The sequence below is a fragment of the Oryzias latipes genome, chromosome 5 (genome assembly GCF_053564925.1).
Source record: "Oryzias latipes strain Hd-rR chromosome 5, Olatipes_Hd-rR_3.1".
Lineage (NCBI taxonomy): Eukaryota > Metazoa > Chordata > Actinopteri > Beloniformes > Adrianichthyidae > Oryzias > Oryzias latipes.
The window spans coordinates 1,975,355-1,994,457 of record NC_136241.1 but is presented as its reverse complement, the minus strand read 5'-3'; the positions used below and the strand labels follow the sequence as shown (position 1 = coordinate 1,994,457).

The 19,103-nt window shown below is 44.3% G+C and overlaps 6 protein-coding genes and 1 long non-coding RNA gene across 8 annotated transcripts in view; 3 read left to right on the top strand and 4 right to left on the bottom strand.

Moving 5' to 3' along the window:
- The window catches only part of cenpp (centromere protein P), a 142,040-nt gene extending 137,960 nt beyond the window's left edge, over nt 1-4,080 (bottom strand). The window contains exons 1-2 of one of the 2 annotated variants that reach the window (XM_078946790.1): nt 3,923-4,059; nt 670-732 (exon numbers count right to left, since the gene is read on the bottom strand). In XM_078946790.1, coding sequence (XP_078802916.1) covers nt 670-723 — 54 coding nt within the window. In that variant the 5' untranslated portion in view covers nt 724-732; nt 3,923-4,059. Of the gene's footprint in view, nt 1-669; nt 733-3,922 lie in introns of both variants that reach the window. The other variant, XM_078946792.1, reaches the window with a different exon arrangement.
- On the bottom strand, nt 109-430 carry LOC144992089 (uncharacterized). Its single transcript, XR_013655887.1, has 2 exons — nt 290-430; nt 109-203 (listed from the first exon to the last, which is right to left on the bottom strand). It is a non-coding gene; the product is annotated as an uncharacterized LOC144992089 (long non-coding RNA).
- Nucleotides 4,081-4,085: 5 nt separating the features above from the next.
- On the top strand, nt 4,086-6,361 carry tspo (translocator protein). The gene is made up of 4 exons (XM_011494591.3): nt 4,086-4,317; nt 4,939-5,114; nt 5,181-5,319; nt 6,134-6,361. Exons 2-4 carry the CDS (start codon nt 4,942-4,944, stop codon nt 6,305-6,307), a joined length of 486 nt encoding a protein of 161 aa, XP_011492893.1. The 5' UTR covers nt 4,086-4,317; nt 4,939-4,941; the 3' UTR covers nt 6,308-6,361.
- Nucleotides 6,362-7,472: 1,111 nt separating this feature from the next.
- On the bottom strand, nt 7,473-9,989 carry uqcc2 (ubiquinol-cytochrome c reductase complex assembly factor 2). The gene is made up of 4 exons (XM_004086124.2): nt 9,852-9,989; nt 8,186-8,260; nt 7,738-7,804; nt 7,473-7,647 (listed from the first exon to the last, which is right to left on the bottom strand). The coding sequence occupies exons 1-4, from the start codon at nt 9,987-9,989 to the stop codon at nt 7,538-7,540; spliced, it is 390 nt and encodes a 129-aa protein (XP_004086172.1). The 3' UTR covers nt 7,473-7,537.
- Nucleotides 9,990-10,087: 98 nt separating this feature from the next.
- tomm6 (translocase of outer mitochondrial membrane 6 homolog (yeast)) lies at nt 10,088-12,787 on the top strand. The gene is made up of 3 exons (XM_004086125.4): nt 10,088-10,223; nt 11,538-11,660; nt 11,789-12,787. Exons 1-2 carry the CDS (start codon nt 10,126-10,128, stop codon nt 11,632-11,634), a joined length of 195 nt encoding a protein of 64 aa, XP_004086173.2. The 5' UTR covers nt 10,088-10,125; the 3' UTR covers nt 11,635-11,660; nt 11,789-12,787.
- Nucleotides 11,959-12,787, top strand: c5h1orf74 (chromosome 5 C1orf74 homolog). Its single transcript, XM_078946793.1, has one exon. The coding sequence runs from the start codon at nt 11,959-11,961 to the stop codon at nt 12,742-12,744; it is 786 nt and encodes a 261-aa protein (XP_078802919.1). The 3' UTR covers nt 12,745-12,787.
- Nucleotides 12,788-16,623: 3,836 nt separating this feature from the next.
- sirt4 (sirtuin 4) lies at nt 16,624-19,062 on the bottom strand. Its single transcript, XM_004086126.5, has 4 exons — nt 18,930-19,062; nt 18,235-18,722; nt 16,991-17,285; nt 16,624-16,919 (listed from the first exon to the last, which is right to left on the bottom strand). Exons 2-4 carry the CDS (start codon nt 18,720-18,722, stop codon nt 16,767-16,769), a joined length of 936 nt encoding a protein of 311 aa, XP_004086174.1. The 5' UTR covers nt 18,930-19,062; the 3' UTR covers nt 16,624-16,766.
- Between the last annotated feature and the right edge of the window lie 41 nt (nt 19,063-19,103).

Here is a 19,103-nt window from a genome sequence, read left to right as displayed (position 1 = left end):
CTGTTTTGACTTTTGCTTGTCTTGAATATGAAATTTCACCTGTTATAAATATGTCGCGTGTTCACAGACGTATTCCAGTCTCAAAACATCAATTCAACTTAGTGAGCATGTGCTTTGAGCCTCATTTATTAAACTATAACAGAATTCAACTTCTTAGAATGTTATTGATCCCCTGGCATGGAAGTTGTCTTGGTGCTATAGCTCTGTTGAATAACAAAAACCAGATTATAACAGCGATGTCCTGCCAACGTTTTTGTTGCCAGAACAGCTGATGGAATAAACAATGCACCTGATCCAGAAGTGGTCGGAAAAAGGGCAGCAGACATCCGTCAGATCTAAAAAGTACATATTTATCAAAAAATAAGAGAATGATGAAACGACAAAAGAAAAGCCTGAGCAGGCGGCGGGGGGATCCCTGCTCCCCTGACTCCCCCTCTGTAATGTCCATGTGGGAGACATGGACACCACAGAAGAAATGAAAAAAATCTCCCAAAATCCTCCACAGAACCAAATCAAAGAACCCAGCAAAGAGCTGTCGACTGGGTCCAAGGATCTCTCCAAGACACTTCAATGCCAGTGTGCTGGAGAACTAGGAGTGAAGCATGACAGAAGTGCTGACATCATTCTCTCTCATCGATCAACAGAAGACAGGTAATCTGACTACTGCACCTGCAACAAGGTCCTGAATGTGTCAAACCTTCCATTGTCAGAAATGATCTTCATCAGGTTTTCCTGCAGAGAAACAGCAGCAGTTTAAGAATTTTCTTTAAACTATAAAAGGGAGAAAGAACAACAGGAACTTCTGATCCTCTGAAATGTTTTATTATGTGTTTTTTCACAATGACTTTTTTCAGGAGGATAATGTCAATGCAGGTTCTCGCTCATTTAGGTGACATCCTAAAGTTGAATCATGGCATCTGGACTTAAGTCTTCTTGAGAGACTGAAGGTGGGTGGAGCCTAAGAACAGTGGCAGCTGGAGGAGTGTGATTGGATGAAAGGGCCTCCCTCTATTTGAGCCTGAGCAGTGCTCAAATCCGGTGGATGGGATTCTGTGCTCATCACAGAAATTCCAGCTAGCAGGTACCGGTGGTCTCAGCAAGCTGCAGTCTTGACTGTGTTGTTAAATGGCGTATGGTAAATGGCATTTACTGATATAGCGCTTTTCTACGTCTTTTCAAAGACCCAAAGCACTTTACAGTCACACACACATTCACCGATGCACACACACACTGGCGGATCCGCTGCCAAACACTGGCGCCAACCTTCCACCAGGCAAGGTGAGGTTCAGTGTCTTGCCCAAGGACACTTCCACACATGGGCCTGCAAGGCGGGAATCAAACCTGCAATATTACGATCATGGGTCGACCGCCCTACCGCTGCACCACGGCCACCCCAAGATAAAAACTCAGTCCTGGGAGGAGTTCAGTGAGACCACAGAGAAGAAGTATCAATCAGCCTTCAAGAGATTTTGGCGAACCACCTGGCAAGTCAGGAGTGGAAATCAGTTTTCTGCATGTATGTGGACTGTTAACTTTGACCGGGGAAATTGTTGGACGGTGGAGGAATACACTGAGGAAGTTAACAATCCTGCTGACACGCCTTCAGCCACACCTTATTAAAGACTATTCTATTCTATTCTGCTGAGGAGGGTGAACCTGGGGACTCTGGAGTCCGGCTGTCCGTCACCCAGACGAAGCCACAGAGACAGATGAAGAGCCCCTCCTGCTTAATGACGTCACTGCTACCTCAGTGTGTCCGGCTGCTAAAAGACACATGCTGGGAGCAGTGTAGCCTTGTGTTAGCGGCAGAGAAGAGGGCTTTGTGACGGTTATGCACTCCTGATGATTGTACACAGCTTCTCAGGACTACATAGCAGCATTTCCAACTTCTGCGGTCCGAAGTTTGGGACCATAGCCTCCTTCAGAACCCCTGCAGTCCGCAGCCGGATGCACCAGCTAGGCCTCGGATGGAGCCTGGGCCCAGGGTTCGAAGCTTCTCACATACTAGCTTTGTCTTTAGACGGAGCTAACAGCTTAACCTGGTCCGCTAGCCCGGGGACAAAGCTAGTCCTGGGAAGCTCTGAAGGAGGATGTGCTGCTACGCAGGCCTGAGAAGCTCTAAACCATCATATGAACTTGTGTTTCCAGTGGTGTCCAGACTAAATAAAGGCTGATGTCATTCCCACATATTTACATCCAAGATGCTCATTGCTGGATTGAGTTTTGAGTCCCTCCACGGCCAATGTTTGTAGCACGTATTAGCCTAATGCTAACCCGTCTTTCGGGTCCTTGCAGTGAAGCAAAAAGCACTGACCACACGGATTTAAAAAAATTTGAGCGAGCAGGCCCTTAATTATAATCATAACAATAATAAAGCACATTTAGAAGATAGTCTCCTGCAGCTTTGCGCTGATTTTAATGTTGAGGACAGCTGGAGCCCCATCAACAGCTATAGCAGATTTCATGCTAAACGTTTGCTGGTTGGACCAAAACGTATCTTCTAAATGTGCTTTTATTACTGTTAGGATTATTATTAAAGACCTGCTCACTCATAATCTAGAGTTTCGGATCAAAGGCAACTGCCGGCCTGAAGACAAAGCTAGTCCTGGTAAAAGTTTCGACAAACCACGGTGTGTCCGAAGGACGACCGTGGAGGGCAGAAATGCTGCTACGTAGTCCTGAGAAGCTGTGTACAATCATCAGGAGTGCACAACCATCACAAAGCCCTCTTCTCTGCCGCTAACACAAGGCTACAAGCCTGGCCGCACTACTCCTAGCATGTGTCTGTTAGCAGCCAGACACATGGAGATAGCACTGACGTCATCGCCCCGCCTCCTCTCTGGAAATGCTAAGTCAAATTGAATTATGCGACACTATTTGCAGGGTGGATGTGAAAATGAAAATGCAATCCCCTCTTTGCATTTTCATTTTAATTGTGACACAGAATACACGGTTTAAAGTAGAAAATGAAAAAGCATTTTGAAGTATTGCTTTTTCATTTTCATTTTTGTTTTTTGTTTTTTAAAAAGCCAAACTTTATTAATTTCAATCATGTTTGAAAATCTTTGGTGTTGGACCGGACGGAAAAGGAAAGAGGGGAAGAAGAGAGAGGGACGTTAGAGAGAGGGGGGGGTAGGAGGGTGATAATAGGAGGGGAAGGGGGATAAGACCATGAAGCAGCATAAAGCAACAAGTTTACTGGTTGTTTATCGTTACGGTAAGGTTCAAATGTAGTACAAAAAGGGCGGGGCCTGTCCACACACACACTCAAATGTTATAAACACACCTGCTAGCTGCAAAAAATGTCCACCTGTCGACATGTACACAATACAGATAGTGCTCACACGCATACTTATGCCTTAAAACCAACTAGTGTGAAATATTTCAGTCATTCAGTCATGCAAACTGTTAGTGCAAAGGTGAGCTAACACCTGTGCTCAGGTGAGTGTTTATGTTCTTCTAAAATGGATGGTGGAACGTGACAAGAAGGAGGGAGAGTGCCCAGCCATCCCCACCCCAAGACCCCCACCGCAGCAGCAGCGGCAGCCGGAATCCCCCCAACGCCACACGGGAACCGGCAGGGAACAACCGCTCCCCGGATGACCAAGCCCGCCACCCAGGCCAGGGCCAGCAGGGCCCTGGCCTGGGTGCCCTGGCTGGTTTTCATTTTCATTTTAATTCATTTGATGCAGCTACATTTTGAAAATGAAAAAGCATTTCTGGTTTTGACCTGTATTTTTCATTATGCTACACAAATGCTTCCATAGTTTTTGGCTTTATAAACATGGAATTTTGCTAATACTAAAAACAAATGTTTAATAAAAATAAAATCTTTTTCTACTTTGTCAATAAGCTAACCTAGAATAATTTCTTTATCCAAAGGTTTTACAGAGAAAACCCAATGAAAAATGTGAAGAATGACCTTAAATCGTCCACTCCAAGGAGGCGGGGCTTATTTCGTGAGCTGTTTTCGTCCCGTTTCCGGCCCCCGTAGGTGTGTCAGTCGGTAGCGTCCATCAACGAAGCAGGACGAACAGGAAACGAATGTCTAAATCCTCGAACGCAGTCTGGTCTGGTGGTGTTTGCTTATTGCACAGCCAACTGTCGGTTGAATCCGTTTGACATGGCGACCAATCAGAGTCTACCACGCTACGACGTCACGTCTGCGGTTGGCGTGGCCGAGGAGTGACCTGTCCGATAACCCGGCCCCGCCCCCAGTTTCACAACATAGCAGCGCGTGCCGCCGCTGAGTTCAGGCTTCCCTCCGAAAGCTACGCTGTCGGTATTCCCCGTCGAAGAGCCGAACGCCGAACCGGGGTGAGTTCCGTTCAACTTATCGTCCACACTCCTCACGGATGATTGTTGGAGCGAAGGCGACCATAAACTTTGGAATTAGGATACGTCATCAGGAAAATGTCAGAAACGATTGTACCGCCATCACGTTTTAGTGGCGTTTGCTTCTTCTGTGAAGTTTGCTCCCTCTAGTACCAAACGTCCCGGATGGGTTTTAGAACTTAAAAGAATTTCCCAGTTGAGTCCTGTATAGAACTGCAAATGCTGAGTTTTGTGTTCAATGATCTCGTTTTAACATGTTGGTTAATAAAGGGAGCCTAACCCGCCAAAAACAAGATTTTCTGATGAGGATGATGAGGATTGTGGGTAATGTTGTGCTTTTAAGAATTGTAGTTTTCCACAAATTATCATGACCTGAAAAGACTTATTTGTAGGAAACGTGTTATTAGACTAAAAAATGTATTTAATCTGAATTTAGTTGCTTGTGAACCATGTTTGACCTTTTGACACCTTTGTCTGTTTCCTGCAGACCCACTCTGATTAAATATGTCTTTTATTGTGTTTATATTGTGTTCTTGTGGCATTTTCCTCGTGAAGATTCCTAAAGAATGACTTAAACTGAAACCTTATCTGTTCTCATCACAGACCATGTGGCTGCCTATGATCGGGATGACGGCCCTGCCACACTTAGGAGGGCTCTACGGGGGCTTCATCACACGGAAACAGGTGAAAACCTGGTACCCCACTCTGAAGAAACCCTCGTGGCGCCCGCCAAACGCAGCGTTCCCTGTGGTGTGGACGTGTCTGTACACTAGCATGGGGTAAGTCTTGGGGTCATTGGGTCTACGGTCTTGGCGAAATGCTCCTCATCTAAATAACCTCTGCAGATACGGCTCCTACCTGATCTGGAAAGAGCTTGGAGGTTTTACCCAGGATGCTTTGGTTCCACTGGGACTTTATGGCACGCAGCTCGCTCTGAACTGGGCCTGGACTCCTATATTCTTTGGCGCACACAAGCTAAAACTGGTACGTGTAACACCACATGATTACTAGAGTAGGTAAGGTAAACATGTACATACTTGTGATTGGTTAGAATGCATCGAGCTCTTAGGTTCTTCTGTTATCAGACACGTCTGTCAAAACATGTCATGTATGTGAACAACACAACCACACGTCATGTATGTGAACAACACAACCACACGTCATGTATGTGAACAACACAACCACACGTCATGTATGTGAACAAAACAACCACACGTCATGTATGTGAACAACACAACCACACGTCATGTATGTGAACAACACAACCACACGTCATGTATGTGAACAACACAACCACACGTCATGTATGTGAACAACACAACCACACGTCATGTATGTGAACAACACAACCACACGTCATGTATGTGAACAACACATTCACACGTCATGTATGTGAACAACACATTCACACGTCATGTATGTGAACAACACAACCACACGTCATGTATGTGAACAACACAACCACACGTCATGTATGTGAACAACACAACCACACGTCATGTATGTGAACAACACAACCACACGTCATGTATGTGAACAACACAACCACACGTCATGTATGTGAACAACACAACCACACGTCATGTATGTGAACAACACAACCACACGTCATGTATGTGAACAACACAACCACACGTCATGTATGTGAACAACACAACCACACGTCATGTATGTGAACAACACAACCACATGTCATGTATGTGAACAACACAACCCTGTCTGATAACAGAAGAACCTGATAAGTCAGTTATCAGTACAGACACTATGAACGTTATTGCATCGTCTCTGTTACATTTAGGCGCTGATGGAGATCGTGCTCCTCACTGGGACTGTCGGCGCCACCATGGCGTCCTGGTATCCCATCAGCAGCACCGCCACTCTGCTCTTGGCGCCTTATCTCGCCTGGCTGTGCCTCGCCACGTCCCTCAACTACTGCATATGGAGAGACAATGCAGAGGAGAAAGAGGAGTAGGAGGACATTTCTGCTGTCCAACCCTTCTGATCACATTAAACCTGCTTTTCCAAACCTCCTGCTCGGTTTCCCTGTGTAGCTGTGCGCTCCGTGACATCAGAAGGTTCATACGGTGCCATGATTTACCAAATGTGCTCGTGTACTGTGACCTATATAGAAATGGTTTCTTTTTCCAGTTGTGTTCAGCATCTGGCACTTCTTATGAAGGGAGCGATTTCTGTGGGATCAAAGGTGAAGCGACGTGGATTTAATGTGATCATAATGCACACGCCTTCGTTTTATAATACACAGACAATTACTTGCTGCCTCTCAAGGTTAGGAGAAAGACACCGTTTTTTATTTTCCTTCCTTTAAAAGCCGGTCTTAAACTCACGGTTCCCAACCTTTTTCCTTCCTGGAATTGCATTCATATGCATTGCTGCTCCCTATTTACAGTATTTCATTTGAGACTCTTTTCCTAAATATATGGATGATGATGGCTCGACTGTTTTCTTCATGAATTAGAAACGGCTAAGAATTAGTTTAGCCTTTTTAGCTTTCTTTCACTGGATCTCCTCAAAGTTTTTCTTCAAAATCCTAAGGAGTTGACAAAAAATAAAAACTTAGATCAACTGGACCAACTTTCCTTCAAGAAACCAAAGAAGGTCCATCAGCTCACCCCACTATGCTGCAAATCACACCAGAATTCACTTTTCTATGTCAACTACTGTCAGATTTTGTTGGTGGGGGTGTGAAGTACAGTCACCTGTATTTAGTCTGCACTGCCAAAAAGAAAAGCCAACAGTGACATTGTGGTCACAACAATAAAACACTGATCTGAATTTGGGTCCAAATTCCCTCAGTCCTCCTTAACTCCCAAAGACCTTTGGTGCACAGCTATCCAGTAATACAGTTCAGACATGTGCTCACTAGTTTTTTATTCTTTGAGCCCTAAATGTGTCACCCTTTTGCCGAAGTGAAAACGCAATGCATTGTGGTCTATATTCGCCAATGTAGTAAGCATCGATGCGCACTGAGATTTTTGGGAATTTTCCATGGCGCAGAGTTTGGAATTGAAGATCTGGATACCCAGCCAGTGTGGCGTTCTAACCGGGTAGAGGTGACAGGAGTCTGCCTCTGCCTCCAGTGAATTTACAACCTGTAGAGTTAATGGAAGCACACCAGGTCACAAAGAGAAACTTTATTTCTACACAAGCACTAATGGGAAAAGGTCATTTAAGAGGTCAAAAGTTATTTTTCAGGAGCTTTTTCTGGAACGTCCTCCGTTTTGGAGGAGAACCTCTCCATTAATGTCTTCCACAAGCCCTTCTTTTCTTCATCCATGCTTTGCTGCATACTTCCTGCATTTGGAAAACAAAGCATTTTCCGTGTTATTCCCCCTTCATTGTGAGAAAAGAGCGGACAGTGAATGGTAAATTGGGAGTCCGTACCTGAAAGGAGGACTCGACACTCTTCAACCGTGACTCCGGTGAAGCTCGTGTCTCTCACCCGAGGAAACTGAACAAAGCGGAGATTACAGTTTTAGTTTTTATTCAAAGCCAGGACAAACAAAGAAGCTCTTTGGATGATTTGAAAAATGCCATTTGAATGTATGAGTTTTCTTCTCTGGTCAAACAGTGGTAACCAAGGTGCTCCAGCCATCCGAGGAGCTCTGGGTCTCATGTTTTCCATATCGGTCAATTGAAGTTTACTCAAACATTGACCTTGTGTGGCCTGCTTTAAAAGTGATGAGACCTTTGGTCTAAATATGGGTTTATGACCATCGACATGGAGGAAGGGAGCAGAAAGGAGGTCACAGCAGCAGCAGAGGCAGGTTTTCATGGAACAGCAACAAATTTTAACGTAAAATAAATGAGGAAGCTTGAGGATGTCACTCACTTTTTGTTTGTATACGTTGCCATTAATACGAGCCAAACTTTCATACATCTGGTCACATTTGTCTGGATCTGAAATCTAGAGAGAATGAAAATGCATGGTCATGAAAAACCAAACAGAGGAAAGACTTGTTTAGATTATCCAACGTCTGATGGTTGTGGGGTTTACAGAGAGCAGGAATTTGCACGGCCAGTGAAAACATGTTGCTATGTGAATACTTTGGGTCATAATATATAAATGTACTTTTGTTAGATAAAAGGATTAAAAGGAAACTAGACTTTCAATTACAAGGACTAACAAAGGAAGGAGCCTGGTCTATAAAATTCTTAAAGGCCAGAAAGAAACCAAGAATCCATCTCAACATGTTCTGGGTTGTCGATTTTGCTTTATATGATGAATTCAATTTGGATTTACACTCTAAAAAGAAAAAGGTTGATCCAACCTAATTAAATTAAGTTTGTTCAACTAAAATTTTTATGGCTATCCAACTCAATTTGAAAAGTTGATCCAACTTAAAAAAAAAATTCAATTTTGTTTATACAATTTAAATTGACACATTTTTCTAAAGTTTCAACCAATGTCATCATGACGCGTTGACAGCTTCACACCAAAGTTACACCAACTTAATTGAAGTAAGTTGATTGAAAGTAAAATAACTGTCAGACAACTACGTGTTATTTTTAAGTTGACTGAACTAAAAAAAAAATATTTATTTTCACCAAACTAAATAATTAAGTTACAACAATGTAAAAAAGTTCATCTTCACTCTTTTTGGAGTGTACTTTTTAAGTTATTTTTTTATTTTTTTTGTAAAACAATTTTTCAGAAAGGCTGATACTATTCACACGTATGTCATGCATGTATTTTAAGTGCGTCCAACTTAGGATTCTGTTGTTTGCTGCACATATTCATAAAAATAACATCCAAATAGACGATTTCTTTCTGGGCTATCTGGTGATAAAAAATTCAAGAGATTTTTTATTATGAATTCCTTTGTTGAAATCTGAGAAAATTCCTTTTGGATTTTTTCCTTAAAAATACAAAAGGGCGTTTTAAGAGAAATAAATCATCAATATTTCATGCATAAGACTTTTTAATAATGTGTGTAAACCACAGCAGGTCACATTTTAGCCTGATAATGGCACTCTTCCCACACTATATATAACTTTTCTTTACATGAAAAATAGTATAAGCCCAGTTACAAATATTTGTAAAACAGTTTTGTGATTTCTTTTTCAAAGTGAAAGACTTGTTCTTTAAACCTGATGTCATTGTCAATAAATAAAACAGTTTCACCATATTTTGAAATAGTTTCAGTTATAGTTAGCCTGCTGAACAGATTAAAAGTAAAATTACATTAACCATAAAATCAACAATAAAGAAGAGTTTTCAAACTTTAACTTTTCACATTTAAATCCGTTTAATAATAAGTGTTTGTTGAAAAGACAAACTCAGCCATTGAGAGGCGAAGAAAAGGACTTTCCGGTACATTTCTGCATAAATGATACTTCCAAATATATATAAATATGTGTCGGTTCATGTTTGTTTCAGTGGAAGAACATTTATGAAAGACATTTCACGTGCATCAACAGCCGGGTCACCAAGGTCGTCAGCTGATGGCCATATAATCTTAGCTCAGCTGCTAAGAAGCTAAGCTAAGAGCCTCTACCTGCGTGTTTTCACCCTCGCGAAACGCGGAGGCGACCCTCTGCCGCAGGAATGTGCCCAAATCGCGACCTTTCTTTGTCTCATCTCGAGGCCATTCCTCGCACAGTTTCAGAAACCGTCGGTACCGAGTCGCAGACATCCTTAATCACGTAACAGCGCAGTAAACGCCGCCCGCTTTGAAAGTTTGGGCTCCGTTGCTTTCCGTACTGGTGTTACATCTAAACTCTTCCTCCCCGTTTGACCCTTCCTCATCCCTGACGCCGCATGTTAGCAAGATGAGCGGAGCAGGTGCGAAAAAGAGCCCTTCCACTGGAGTGATGGGTTGGATCAGCTCCTCGTGTCGTTTTGTAACGGACAGAAACGATTTTAAAAGGTAAGAATGTTGCAGTTGTTCGATAAAAACTGTAGGATTGCTCATTAGCGCCGCGCTAGCTAGCTGGACTGGAGCACAACCTCGCAGTGCTCAGTGTTAGAGACACGCTACAAACGAGACATAAAAATACATGATGATCGACAAAAACTATTAACAGAGGACTATGTGAACATGTATACAGTTGGTTTGTTATGTATATGTGTGACAAACGTAGCTTTTGCACAAATAAACGTGGTTATTATTTACTATTTTTTTAGGTTTGAATCTTTTAATAAACAGTTTTAAAAAGCATTTCTTGATTTGTAGATTTAGTTGCACTTAGATTTAATTCAAGTTCCAACAAAGAAAGTTGTCCATAAATGTTCTCCAAATGGGATTTTGTGAGCAGCAAATCCTTCTGAGAGAGAAGAAGAGTGAGGTGAAAACAGTGAATCAAGCAAAAATGTACCTAATTTTCTTTGAGTCTGAGGTCAATAACCTCCATGCATTAACATTCACGTCAGTTTAATGTTTAGTCAGGACATTTTTAGTTTCCTTTCCTAAAATGACACTGAATTCTACCATTTTTTAAAGCTAATTTTAGACGCCAAGCATTTTGTTAAAATGACAGAATGCAAACAGTGCTTTCAATTTCTCTACTGCTGAAAAGTTAAACTAAAGATTAATTCAGCCATTGAATGTTGCACCAAAACTAACTACTAACGTACAAGCTAAACAGAAAATGAAAGTTTTTCTAAATAAATAAATGAAACAGAATGCTTACCTGTTCCTTCAGTTCCATTTAAACACAAAGCATTAATTCTACAGTAAAATTCTAATGTTTTCATGTTTTACTGAACAAACATGAAATTGACAAATAGGGCTGAACGATAAGGACTGATGGCTTAGATGCAACGTACAGAAGAATATCTTCAAATAAGTTTCAATGAAAGAAAAGCGACACTGAATTCTCCTCTGTCTTCAAATCAACAGTTGTCATGTGTTTGTCACGTCAATTCAGCTGGAAATTGTTGTATTCATATGAAATTATCAACAGCTTAAATGTATTCAATACTTTGGCTTATTGTAAATATCCACACAATGAATCTATAGCAGTGGGATATCGATTACAAAGTTCACTTCTTGTCTGAAACTTGTGCTAAGTGGATCACCGCTCCCTGCTTTGGTTGATGTGCATTAAATGTTTTTTTCCACATAAAGCCTCCTTTTTTGTGCATTGAATGAATGTTTACTTCTTGAAATGATATCTGTGTTTTACAGGAAGCAGGACTCTGAATCATCAACGGGAGCTAAATCTTGGTTTCTTTTTTTCAGGAATCTTCTTGTCAACTTGGGGCTATTTGCTGCTGGTGTTTGGGTTGCGAGAAATCTTTCAGACTTTGACCTGATGTCTCCTCAGCCTGTGACGTAGCGCGGCCCCGGGGCATCAGAATGATGGTGAGACCCCCTCTTTATAGGTTTCCTACTCAAAAATCAAAGCCAGGATGGAAAGGCCTTTATTTTAGGAAACAAACGGTTGCCGTCTAGCTGTATCTGTAACAGACATAATGTCTCTTCTCTTTCAGGCCTGTTGGACCAGCAAAGAAAAAAAATGAAAAAAGAACCACAAAAGTTCATAAAAAGTTGTACTATTTTCCTGTTTTTTGTGTCTCTTTGAACCTGCATGGACCACCTGTAAAGACAGCCGTCTATTCCAACACCTGCACTTTCCAGTTGAAAGCGTTTGAATTCCACCATGTCTGCAGCGGAGCGCTGCGTGGCGGCAGCTCGCTGCTGTCTGCGTGTGGGCAGAAAATCCCTCTCCACCTCCCAAAGTCTGGACCTGGCTGCTCAGGTGACCGCTGTAGATTTAGGCTTAAAACCCGCTCTGCTTTATGACGGCAACGGCGCCGGCGTGGAGCAGGTGCAGCGGTATTTGAGCGACCTGCAGTCTGTCGGGCTCCTCTCCGGCTCTCTTCTCACAGTGGAGTTGGACGGAAACAGTGTCGTTATCAATGTGAGTGCAGTGAGTTCCCATCTGGAGCGTGCGCTCACCGACTGCAGCGTGGCCGGGGTGGATGTCGGCTCGTCCCTGGAGAGGCCCTTCATGGCAGACCCCCAGACGCAGCTGAAAAGCACACTTCAACATCTACAGCGTCTTGTTGGCGATCTTCGCCTCCAGCAGCCTCAGCAGCCTTTTCGTGTTGGGAGCAGATCTGCAGGGTGGAACCTGTGCACCGTGTTTGGCCTTTTATTGGGTTACCCTGTCGTCTACTGCTTTGATCAGACCGAGAGCTTTGAAAACTGTCTGTCCATGACGCCGCTGACGCTGACAACAGCCTCAGTAAGGTGGCGGGCTGACGGCGCCGGTCACACGTGCTGTCTGTACTCCTTCAGTGTCCCAGCTGCTCTCCAGAAGGAAACCTGGCCCGTAATGGAAAACTGGAAGCTTCAACTTCAAGAGAAAGTGGAGCAGCAAAGCATCTTCAATGATCTGACGATCGCTTTGTCAACCGTTACTTTACCTGCAGTCTGTTTGTGATTCTCATAAAAGTTCTTTTAATAAACTGGTATTTTACTTGAAACATTTCTCATTCTTTTTACACACAACACTTTAAACAGACTTACAGGTATTTACAGATATTTCTGTATAGTTGTCAGTATTGAAGTCATCTTAAGGCTTAAACTTACTTTGGAACGGCTGGCCCTTCACCTTCATATTTAATGCGTAGCCTAAACATCTATTTATACCAGGGTCCGGGTGAATCCTCAATTCTGATTGGCTGCTGAGTGTGCATCAGAATGTGATAAAAAAGTAGTTCCGGTCATGTAGCTTAAATGTTCTGTATCACTGCGCTGGCTTCATTAAAACAAACTTTGTCTTCATCATCTGGACAGAAACAAGCGGTTAGAGGTGAACTTTCTCTCTAAATTGATGCTTTATTTAACCATCGTGACCATCAGCATAGATATCGCTTTCCTTTGCCGGACCTTGACTGCTGCAGTGGTGTGGCGCCGTGACAACACGCAACAAATAGTCTGCTTTGTAAAAAAAAAAAAAAGCGATCCAAACCATAAAAATAACAGGAATAAAGTACTAATATGTGGTTGAATATTTATTTCTTTTGTATGTGACCATTTGAAGTGTGCATTATCAGAATTAACACACTCCACGTTGAATGGTTCAGGCTTCCAGGTCATGAGTTAATTTCTGATAATGCACACTTGGTTGGCCCTTAACCCTTAAACTCCAAACAGTGGTCACTGAACATGTCTGTCCATCTTCAGAACCCACTGAATCCATTTCTGAGTCTCCAGTTGTCTAAGTCAACCAGCTACTGTTGGGTGGGGTACACCCTGAACAGGGAGTCCATTGCAGGGCCACACACATGCACATCAAGGGACAACCTAGAATGTTCAGTTAACCCAAGAGGCGTGTTTTTGGACTGTGGGAGGAACCCCACACGCGTGGGGAGAACATGCAAGCTCCACACAGAAGGAACCCAGTTGGAACTCAAAGCAGGAAATGCTCCACCATGCTTTTCTCTGTCGCAGTTTTGATGAGGAGCCTTGCTCAAGGGCAACCCAATGGTGTGTAACCCTACCTTAGATGACCCCCCCCTTACATTGACGTGTTCTTCCTACCATGATAAAGGTGGAAAGATTTGGATTTCAGGTAGTTCATTTTGACTGGTGGTCACCTGCTGTGTTGTTCTGGAACATGGAGCTTACAGACCCACTCCAATAAGAACTCTGTTTTTAACAGCATCCTGTAGCAGTTTTCTCATGATGGAGGACAAATATAAAGAAAGTTCAGCTTTCAATGGCCTTTCTGAGTTTCTCAAATGGTCGTAAATCAGGAGCAAACAAAAAAATGAAAAAGTGTGTGGCTGTGACCTAGGTGCTACAATCGTTGGGTCACAAGCTTCCTGCTCCACTCTATTCTGATGGGTCCACTTACAACCAAACAGATCCGTGAACGTCTTTGTTTTCCTGGTCTGAGCTGGAATCTATGTCACTCTATGTCGTGATTTGTTTGGACCAATCCCTGTCTGACACGTCATCGGACCAACGTACAGCCAATCAAATAATATGACGTCATCATCTTCCTGGAGGGCTCCGCCCCCTCTCCTGTGGCTCTGCATGAGTGGTGCACAGCTGCCTGCATACACTACTAGGTTCATTTTCACGAGAAGTTTTTATCTCCGGAGGAGTTACCCACCTGGACCCAGGAGGAGTGCAGCCTACTATCTGGCCTGCAGAAGCTCCGGGGTCGTCCCACCAAACTGGAGCACAGCTCCTCTTCTCCCCAACAAGCCCGACTGGGTTCACATGAACTCTTCGATGGAACCGCAGAGGATTGTCGTCCTTTTCTCTCCTCTTGTCGGCTCCATTTCATGTCCAACCTTTCTGACTTTCCATCTGAGCAAAGAAAAGTGTCTTTTGCTTTAAGTTTTTTGACAGGAAGAGCCAGACGGTTGGGTCTGGCTGCATGGGACTGAAGAGCAGCTCGTTGTCTCTATGTTAGTGAGTTTTCTGTCCAGTATCTCCGTGTCTTTAACCCAACTGCTCTCCACCGTGCAGCCGGCGCACAGCTTCGTCAGCTCAAGCAAGGAGCACGCAGTGTTTTGCATTATTCAGTGGAATGTCGGACCCTGGCAGCCAGCACTGGATGGACTGATGAGGTGTTGGTAGACGTACAGGTACAAGCTTGCAGCGTGAGATATGCCTGATGTTTTAGAGGAGCTAATCGATTTAACCACCCGGATTGACAGGCGGTTGAGTGAACGTGAAGGTTGTGATGAGAAATGTGGTTCCCTACCTGCGATTCTCCTTCCACTTCATCTCCACAGCTCTAGTTCCTCATCTTCCACATCTCCTGAGTCTGTGCAGATGCTCACAAGACAGCTTCCTCCTGCTGAGCGACGAAGACGCATGCAAAGTGATCTACTGCGCATAGCCAGACAGCTACATCAGAGACTGGCCAGTAAAGACCACGGCTTTTGGACGGGGGCGTCTGGGAAGTCGCTCTTCACCTTTTTCTTTGCCCTATCCCCCTTCAAACCAACTCTTGGTGACTCATGCTCAGCAGAAGGCTGAGTTTGAGACTCTTATAGATTTTGGGTCTGATGGTGACCTCATCACCCAGGAGGTTGTGAGCAGAGTAAACATTCCAGTCGAACCTCTAGCACCTGCGTTACAGATCAACGCCATAAATGGCTGTGTGATTCACAAGGTCTCTCCAAGGACGGTACCAGTTACTGGAACTGTATCTGGTAATCATACTGAACTTGTGTCCTTTTTTCTGGTAGAAACTATGAGACCTCCTATTATCTTAGTTTTAAGCTCACATTGACTGGTTGCTCAGGAAGAGTGCTAACCTGGAGCCCTTTTTGTTTAATGAACTGTTTAAATGCTGCTCCTCTTCGTTCTTGTTTCTCCCTCTCTGCATCCACCTCCGAACCCTCACTACCATTTTGTCTCTCTCAAACGGTCAGATCTTCAACGAGTCGTAACTTCTTTTTTTTCACGACTGCTGCATCCATTGAAGCCCTCCACATGTTCTACCTGAAAACCTGCATCATGAACTGTACTGTGACCGATCGAGGTGAGCTTGCTTCTTTACGTCGTTGATTGTGCATGGTGTAGGCCCTTTGAGACACTGTAATGATAGTACATTGGTAATGCACTCAGGGTTTCAGGGGTTTTTCAGTTGGTGGTGTGCCTTGGCTCAGGAACGGTTCAAGGTGGTAAAACATTTCTACGTCACAGATGTGCTCTTTTTCCAACAGGAAAAGGGAGTCACAGAAATAAAGCAGATGGTTTCTGTAACAGCAGCTAACTGTTGGAAACTTCTTACAGTCGTTGATCATTTCTATTTGAAATAAAAAGAATTATTAATAAGCAAATAAGGACTCTTAAAGGGTCTATAACAGGCAAAATCAACTTTTTCGAGTTGATTATTATAAAACACCGGAGTGTTTTATAATGTTCATTCCTCGCTAAAAACAACCCCACAGTGGTATTTTGATCCAGTCACATCTTTCTGAGTATTCCTATATAAACCTGCTTTCTGAGCACCAGCCCCTCCCAATCCACGAAAACACACCGCTTCTGAAAGCCGACGTAGACCAGTGAGAACAGCCCCTTCCAGGAAGAGTCTGCGCTGCCAGCCCCACCCCCAGACTAACACACACGCCCACTTTCTCTGTGGGTGATCAGCTCAACCCTTTCCCTGTATAAGCACAATACGCACGTCCATCTTTGTAGAAGTTCAAATGTTTGTTTTGGTGGGGGAAAGGCAGACACACTGCTGAGGCCGACTCTAGGATGATGTCATGAAATGGGTGGCACCCACAAGGAGAGAAAGGCGGAGCCTCAGAGATCGAGGCGTTGAGAAAGAATTCAGGAAATCAAGGTCTTAAAAGTAACAGCACCAAGTCCATTTTTAACTAAGACAGGATTGATTCATACATTCTCTCTGCTTCCTTCAGAAAACTGTGACTCCATTTTAACAGAGGTAGTGTTTCCTAACAGAGTCCAAATGATCTGACTCCCACGGCCTCAGAGGAGCTGAACAGCTGACAGGACTTCTCCACAGCGGCCGCTCACTTTCAGCTTGGCCAGGTGGTCCGCTCTAGTGGGTCCGATGTTGAGGATGGCGACAGGCAGCTTTCTGTCACTGGCTGCTAGTAAAAACCTGTATCCTGAATACACCTGTGGACAGAAAGAAAGAAGTGAATTCCAGAGAAGCGATCCACCTTCAGTGCCTTTGTGTCTGTCTGGACCTGCAAGGAGGAGCCAACGACCAGTACGGAGTCTGACTCTGCAAGTCTGCCATGGACGAACTCCACGGTGGTTTTGGAGACGGTGTCTCCAAAAAAGGTGACTTCTGGCTTCAGTATGCCGCCGCAGTTCTGGCAGGAGGGAACCCTGAAGTTCAGCACCTGCTCGTCCTCTAAAAAGACATCCCCGTCCGGAGCCACGGCGCCGGCCTGAGCGCTCCACTCTGGGTTGATGGCTACGAATCTTCCCTGCAGGTCTTCCCTGGGTGTGACAGCACTGCAGCTCAGGCAAACCACCCTATGAGGACATGTTCAGAATGAGAATGCAGACCTCAGCACTGTTGATGCCGGTGGCACTGAATCTGTAGAGATTCTTCACCTATTGTCTCGTTTAGTTCAGGGATCGGCAACCTTCAGCTCTGGAGCCACGTGTGGCTCTTTGACCCTCTATTGTGGCTCTCTGGATGAAGGAAAATAAAATATTTTTAATCTAAAAAAGGTTTGTGTTATTGGACTATAAGGTGCAACAAGTGGAACAGAAGACTAAGATTAGCTGAACATTTATTCATGTTAATTTCTCTGGGAGGCAATGGACTACAGTACCCATAATGCTCCAACAATCCGTGAAGCGGCGAGGATTTGTAGTTTTCCACAACCATACTAAAACGTTTCGACACATTTTTGAGCGCTGTATACCACGAAACAAAAGGCTTGAGGTCGATGAGCGCAACCAGATTTGGTACATAAAGATCGCTAAATTATAAGGCGCATCTTTTTGAGGAAAATAAAGGTGATTGATTTGACTTAATTAGGTCTGTGAGTTTATGGCTACGGTGCACCAGCAAGAAATAAAGTGTATGATTGTTTTTTTTTTCTTTTATTACCCCTGACATCACATGGACCACTACTGATTTGCTGCATAATGATGATTCCATGTGTTACAGGGTGTCTTATTTTGAAAGGACGTCATTGATCCTCTATCAAAAGTTAGTATTTTGGTATTTTTTTTTTTAAAAAAAGGTTATTTTATGTTTTATTTAATACAAAATAAATAGAACAGTGGTTCATTCATAGTTTTTCTAATAGTATCGATGCAAATCGACCCGAATGGCTTTTGAATCCTTGAATGGATCTTGAAGGTTGCAGACCCCTGAACCAAATAACGTTAATAATGATAATTATTATTATAACTTATGAGCACATGCGCATTGGTCACCAAAGTAAACCTGGAGAGGGTCGTGCCTGACCTGTGCGCGCAGCCGTGCAGCTCCGTCAGCCGTTTCTGTCCCGCTTTGCCGTGAAGCGCGTCCACGTTCTGCGTGACCAGCCAGTGCAGCTTCCCCCCCTCCTCCCATCGCCGCAGCGCTCTGTGCGCCAGGTTCGGCTGGTGGGAGGAGAACTGCGGCCACCCCAGAAAGTTTCTGGCCCAGTACCGCTGGCGGGACCGCGCGCTGCGGACGAACTCCGCATGCTGCATGGGCCTCCGGTCGGTGCGGGCGTACAGCCCGACGCCCTCCGAGCGGTAGTCCGGGATGCCCGACTCCGTGGACAGACCCGCACCGGTGATCACGAGCATGCGCCGGGCGCGCGTGACGAACTCCTGCAGCAGCTCCAGAGAGCGCGCGTCTGTTGTCCTGCAGGGGGGCACGAAGTTCAGCTGACCGGCAGCGACCGAGGAGGCTCCCCGCCGTACGGAAGCCGGGTGGGGCGTCACCATCGGCCACGGGAGTCTCATCTGAGGAGGACAGGCACGAGTGACAGCCTAGAAACGACCGATTTAACGCAGCAGAGCTCAGCAGACCTCAAAACAAAATCCTCTCTAGAAGTTAAGTTTGGTCAAAACGTTCAGCTGTCCCGTGATTCACGGGCGGGAAAACATAACCAGCGGTTGGCAAAGCGACATGTCAGTAAAAGGTTCAGCTGTGCATCTGAGCTACTTTACCTCCGGATCGCTGCCCGTAAATGAACTCTTAACAGAGGCAGATACAGGTGAACAGCTGTCAAGTGCGATTGAGTAACATTTCACCCAAACAGACTCAAAGAGGAACCTTTGTCAGACAGAAACCGGAAGTTTCTTTTAACTGCAACACCAAACAAAGCCGGTCTGTTAAAGCAT